The sequence below is a fragment of the Phalacrocorax aristotelis genome, chromosome 2, assembly GCF_949628215.1.
Source record: "Phalacrocorax aristotelis chromosome 2, bGulAri2.1, whole genome shotgun sequence".
Taxonomy (NCBI): domain Eukaryota; kingdom Metazoa; phylum Chordata; class Aves; order Suliformes; family Phalacrocoracidae; genus Phalacrocorax; species Phalacrocorax aristotelis.
In genome coordinates this window covers 55,062,390-55,068,989 of record NC_134277.1, presented here as the reverse complement: position 1 = coordinate 55,068,989, position 6,600 = coordinate 55,062,390, and the positions used below count along the sequence as shown (strand labels likewise).

Below are 6,600 nucleotides of genomic sequence, written 5' to 3'. Positions count from 1 at the left end.
CTCAGTGCAGCTCTGTTGTGCTTATATTATTTCTGGTTTTGTACATCTATACTTAAACATGAATGAGGAGGGATAGCAAACGCACAAACCAGTGGTTTGTGTTTTGGACTTCCTCGCTGACAAGTGGGAAGCCAAAAAGTCTAGAAGACTGAGAGGAAGAAAGGGGGAAGGGTAAATTACACTTAATGAAATCATGTGTTATTTATGTGTATTGACACATGATAAGTAGCTCCCATTCACAAGGTCTTACAGAGATCCTGATTGGATTCCTAGGTTTTTCCTTGATCATGTTTTTTCTAGTCTCAGTACTGGTTTAGTTAACCTACTTGACCGCCTATTTCATGGAGCCCATCCAGTATGAACTTCGAGCTTTCAATGCACATGGAGGGAGACATTATGGAGACTCTTTTGTTCAGGATTCCTGGTCAAAGAGCTGCTCAAGGGCATCCTTGCCCTCATGAGTGTTGCTTTCTGAGTCTGTAACATGTGCTTGCAGAGGAGATGTTTCATCACCAGTGAAGACTGACTTTAGATAGCCATAGGGAATACTAATAGGGACTAGTAATGTGTAAAGTATTAAAGTGTAAAGTGGTATGCATACCTTAATATATATGTGCCAGGTTGCTAGAATTCTTATTTTACAAGCGGTACAGTGTAGAGACAGAGAAGTCAAATTACTTGTCCAAAATACTTAGTAGAAGTCAGAGGTTCAGCCAGGCTGAGGATATGAGATTTGTCCAGGGTTACATCCATGCTAGCTGGTCTGCTCAGTACCTCTGGTGTAGTGGGCCTATTGAAAGTGTCCTTGCCCCCAGCTGAAATGGTGCACCCTGCAGCAGTTGCATGTTTGAGAATATTGTGCTGCTGAGAGTAGCTTTGTGAGATTGGATTTGTTGTTTGTCAGGCTGTTTATCTTTTTCAAGTCTGATGAGAGCAGCTTTGTAGGCTTTGGCTGTGTTGTTATTTTCATTAGTTTTCAAGTGCTGAGTTTGTTTTTGTTAGCTTGCCTGTTTATTTTAAAAGTCTTGTTTGTTCTTGGGATTGATGTTTGAGAGCGCTTTGTGCCATTTCCATGAGTCGTGAAGGCACCAGGAATTTTTATGGTTCTGATGAACTCTGCAGTCGCCACCATCCCCAGTTTGGATGACTGGCTGACAACTGGGCAGGCTTCCTTCTCACAGACAAATGGATCTTCATACCTGTAGAAGGTGGTGTGGACTGACCACGTTAAGGTAGTCTGGTTTTAGATGTCGTTGGGACCACTTCCCAGCCTGTGTCTGCCTCACCCGGCAGGATTGCCCAGTGTGTTTTGCATTCACGTACGACTCTGTGCAGACAGGTTGGCTTGTGGCATCAACAGGGCAGCAGTGCTCACAACAGGTCTTGCTGACCCTACAATCTGCCAACTTCCTGCATCACTTTAAGAAAAAACTGAATGGTACAAAACTTTCTGAACATGTCTATTCTTGAAAACACTTGTGACACAGAGTAGACAGTGTGTATTTGAAAAACAGGTTTCTTTTTGGCGTGAATGGGTGGGGATTATGAAAATATCAGCCGAGGTTAGGCAAATGTTTGTCTTCTCTCCTTTAGGAACAGGAAAGCTGCAACAGATTTCCAGAGCTGTTGAGCAGAGATGGGAGAGCTGCTGGAGAGTGTCACCTGTCCCTCCTCTGGCTTCTGAAGGAGCATTAGAGCATGCTCTGCAGTACCCATGCTGGCCCAGGTAAGCCTTGTTTACTTTCCTTTATTCTTTATTGAAGCTGCATTTGTATTGTAAGCCTACCACAGACAAGAACAACTGTCAGAGGGGTGATGCCAATGGAAGTATCTTTGGAGGACAAAATTCCTTTTCTGCTATTCCACCGTGCGGGAGCACGTTAACAGAGAGGGAAGGTGCGTCTAACTGTGCCTCGTACTATATTACTCCATGTGCATGGGACAATGCCATTACCAGTGGCTAAAGCTTGAAGCTTACGTCGCTGAGTAATTAAATATACAGTGTCTAATGGTACCACTATCTAAGACACTAACCCGTGTAGTTTTATTGGCCTGTATAAAGTCAGTTTAAGTTATTGACTATACTCTTTGTTTTCTCAGACATAGAGATAGGATTAGCAATTGTTTAAATGACATCTGTTTGACTCAAGGGCATAAAATCTGGCCTACAACACAAAAGATTACATATACTTACAGTCATTGTCGTCCCCCTCTGCCACCCACCCCTGGTATGCAAAGTATACTCTTATCAACCCAGAGAAGTAAAAGAAGTAAAATGTTTGCCCTCAGGGGTTTCTGTGCCAATTTACTGATGGGAGAAATTAATGTTTGTGATGGCTAGCAGAGTCTAGTGTGGACGAAGCCTGATCCAAATTTTCTCAGTGGGTAGTTTTCAACTGACTTTTGTAGTGTCAGAACTAGACCTGAAGTGACTGCAGTTAAATCGGGAGTAATTTTGGGCAAAACCTGTCTACTTCCATATGAAAGAAAAATTGGTTGAAACTCTGTATTGAAGAGGGAAAGGAGGGAATAATTATGGTTAAATATTTGTCAGAGCAATTCTGGTGAACATGTAGCATCTCTAATCTAAGATAGGAGGTCAGCCTCATCTGATTTCTTTCCTTATTCGCTGACATATATCAAGCATGCTGGCTTCTGACAGAATTCAGCCAGGCTGCTTGTGAACTAACCTAAAGCTACCTGAATTTGTTCCAAAGTCATGGCAAAATCAGGTATGACTAGTTGCAAGGGAGCAGAATCAGTGTTTCCTTCTCCATGTTAGGATGTTACTGAGGTATTAGTGAAATGCATATCCTTCCAGTACTGGTTTTGGGAACTTTTATCATCAAATAAGAAGTCTGAGCTCCCATGTAAGGGTGGGACAAGGATATAAATGTTGGTGAGAACCAAATTCCACTTGAACAGTATTGTTGTAAATAGCAACAAATTTAAAAATAGTTTACACTGGTGCTATACTTTGAAATGAGCCCTGTGAGAATGACATTTCAAGGGCCAATACACTTAACTGTTGCTCTATCCTTTGTGACTTAAAGATCCTAGTTTTATCGAGAATAAAAACCAAATGTTCTGAATCTCATTTCTGCAAATTTACCCTTGTCCATAAGAGTCAGAGTGAGTTATTCCTAGCCCTGACAATGCTAAAAATAAAAATAGCAGGCCATTTACCTCTTCTGGAATATCTCTCTGTAACTCCCCTGAAACCAGTAGAAATAGCAGGATATCTACCATTTATAGATTCATCATTACCATATAGAATTTGCAGTCAGGCTGATGTGAGGAGGAAGGGAATGCTGCTTTTCCCATCCCTCTTGTGTTTGTGCAACATTAATAGAATTAAAGCAACAAAATATTTTTCACTAAACTAAACCAGGGACTGAACACCCAGAGGGAACAGATCTATTGATTGTAGGACTGAGCCCAAACTTATTTTCAGACACTAAAGAAAACAGTGCTTTTCATAGATTATTCACTCTGAGTCATGTTGTCATTCAAGAGACTTTACCATCCTGCCTGCCTCACCATGTCTTCACTGGCAATTGTACTAATGTTTAAAGAAATGCCAAGAAAACGATTTCCTAATCAATTTTGTTGCAGGGGAAGGAAAGGATCCTACATGGCAGGTGGATGGGACTAAAAGTAATCAAAATGCTAAGTTCAGTTTTCCAGGAAACCTACGTATGGTCAGGATTTACACTTGCTTTGGTCTGACAAGACAGGCTGGCACCGGCATTTTCTACACTTTCCTGTTGCTGCTCTAGGGTGCATCTGGAAGAGGACTAAGAGCAGCCCGTGGGCGACGTGTCCCTGCTGTGCACCACTGCAAGGGGAGACTGAGGACTGGGAAGCCCTGGAGAGCTGTTGCAGGTATTTGCTCCCATTTCAAGTCCCACCCTCCTCCCTCTCCCTTCTTGACCTGCTTCGTGGGCTGGTGCAGAGAGGGAGGAGGAAAAAGTAGGTGCAGAGCTTTGTTTCATTGCCGGGCACTCTGAAAGGTTAGGAGAAGAATGAAGCACGTGTGTATAAAGTCCAGTGGTGCTTACACAGTCAACACAAGCCTGGGGCAGATTTCTGTGTTTAATACTTGCCCCTGTCCCTGCCCCTCTCCCCAGCAGCTTGTTCACTAAAGGACCTGGCAGATGCTGTCCCATCGGTATTTAACTTAGTATTAGGGTTACTGGAAACACCTGAAATAATCCTCAGGGTACATGTAGACCTTGGTCTGGTGATGTTGCTGTGTGCCTCTAAAACTGGTCTCAAGGGCACATATTACTGTGCTGCTACGGGGTCTGAGTGGGAGTTCAAGGGGCATGATGAGGTGGGACAGCAGAGCAAGGAAGTAACTTAACCCTTTTGCAAAGCTCCCTATTCTTTGCTCACAGTGTTTGCTCAGGGACACAGTGGTAATGGGCTTGACCTCCCCATGAGCACAGTGTTAGAAAATGCATTCAGGGCTAGGTGTGGCACCAGTTGCTTGCTTTAGAAGAAAGGGAAAAGGCAAACACATCTGGGGGTGATGCTTCTCTCACTCGCAGACGCAAGGAAGAAACAAAGACACTGATGTGAGTGGTGTATATTGGTGCAAAGGTACTATTTTGTGGACCATTTGGTGGGCAATGGAAAGGTTGGTGGTCCTAATTATCCCCCCCTACCCAAGGAGAACAGTGGTGTAGGGGCAGAGAGAGATCTGGGAGATCTCCTTAACAAAGGAAAGCTACTTAGATGGTGCTGGTGCCCTGTCACCAGCTGTGGGCCACTGTCCTGAAGTGGGGAGCCAAGAAAAGTATCCTGGAATGATGTAGCTGCCCTGGCCCCATCAGGGATTGGCCTGGTCCAGTGCTAAGGGAGGAAACAATGTTTTTGCCAAACACCTATCTACTCTTCAGGTTAATCTGTGCCTAAGATCCCTGGGAAAGAAAACTCTTAATTCATGGATGTGGGCTATTTGGATCCAGTTCTTTTTTCACTGAAACTGATGGCAATTTGGCCGTTTCTATCCATAGAAGCAGGGCCATACCATTTGTATTCCATGTCAGTTGAAATAAAAATGATGTGTGACTATATATCTGGCAGAGCTTAAAGCAATAGAAAAGAATATCTGACAGCCCAGCAATCTAATAGACAAACAATCATTTGCAATTTGTTTTAGGGAAACAAGACAATTTCCCTCTTTGCTATTAACTGTGCTGTGCTGGTTCCCACTAGGTCTGCTTAGGGGACTGTTCATCTTGCTCATTTAACTGGATTTTGTATAAAATTAAGGTACTTTATATAGTACTTCTGCAGAATGAAGAGGATACTTAGCTAGATAAAAACTGTTGCATAAAAGCCCAGCAATCATAAGACTTGGCCGCTTCCTATTCCATTCCAGTGTTTGTGGAAATCACTTACTCCAGATTACCAACACACTGATTGCCGAGGGGGGGAAAGCTGGAAAGCTAAATGATCACCACACCTATATAGTAGCTATTTCACACTAGGTAGGGCAAGAAATGCTATTTGTTCTGCAGACGTGCATGATTCTGCCTCTTCTTTCTTCATCTGAAATGCAACATCCCTTACACTTGTTCTCTTGGTACCAAGCGCAGACCCAAAGCTGGTGGTTTTTACTTGTGATCAGTCACAAGGAAGAACCTGGGGTGCTCTGTGGCCAGAATATCAACTTGGGTGTCCTTCACTGCTCCTGGTTGTTTGCAATGCAAATGGGAGGCTTTGTCTCACATAGTGCCATATCCATGGTAACCAAATGAAGACAAGTTTGCATTACTTCCTTAGTAAAGTGTAATCCTTCCCCTGGTGTATGTGCCAAAGAGGCATACGGAGTTAAAGGCACAGCAATATATTTCTTGGAAATGGAAGCAACCAAAGCGACTTCTGGCTTTTTATTTCTTCCACACACACACACACACACTTTCAGTTATTATTTCCCTCACTCCTCCACCCTCTCTTTCCCATCCTGTCTTTTGCTGACATTCCCATTGTTAAAAACTATATTATTCCCGATTTCTGCTTTCCCTTTGCCCAGAGGCTAAGCAAACAATCATCCCACCAAACTGTCAACTTAAACACCACATTGTTGGCAAACGGCCTTTCCTTGCCCTTCCTAGTATCTTTGAAAAAAAAAATTAATGGGGGTGGAAAGCCAAGCCAAGAATACCAGTTCCTGTCCTCCAGTATTTCAGACTTTGGATCTGTTGCAAAGCAGAGGCACAGATGCACCAGTCTGCAATAATTCCATCATATTAACAGCTGGATCAAGCCATACAGGTTGGAGCTTATAAATTTTTTTCATTGTAGTCATTAAAAGTTTTATAAAGACTTTTTATTCCTCTACTTATCTGTAAGATATAATGCGAGAAATAATAATTATTTTTTTATTTCTGGTTTTAATTCCAGTTAAGAGTTTAATTCCTGATTCAAAGAGCTTTGATTTTTTCACAGCTTCATAGACTGTCTCAGTTGACTAGCCAGGGGATGTTTTTTAGCAAAGAGACCAGGCTCAAACTGAGTGTCCTCAAAATTATTGCTGCTGTTACTGTTTTCACTGTTGTTTTGTCTCCTTGCTTGTGACAACCTGTGCAC

At 42.7% G+C, this 6,600-nt stretch overlaps 1 protein-coding gene across 1 annotated transcript in view; it reads left to right on the top strand.

Annotated features, from left to right (window-relative positions):
• Nucleotides 1-1,619: 1,619 nt before the first annotated feature.
• The window catches only part of ITPRID1 (ITPR interacting domain containing 1), a 52,327-nt gene continuing 47,346 nt past the window's right edge, over nucleotides 1,620-6,600 (top strand). The window contains exons 1-2 of the mRNA XM_075083637.1: nucleotides 1,620-1,726; nucleotides 3,780-3,885. Of these exons, the coding sequence (XP_074939738.1) occupies nucleotides 1,699-1,726; nucleotides 3,780-3,885 (134 nt within the window). The 5' untranslated portion in view covers nucleotides 1,620-1,698. The remainder of the gene's footprint in view (nucleotides 1,727-3,779; nucleotides 3,886-6,600) is intronic.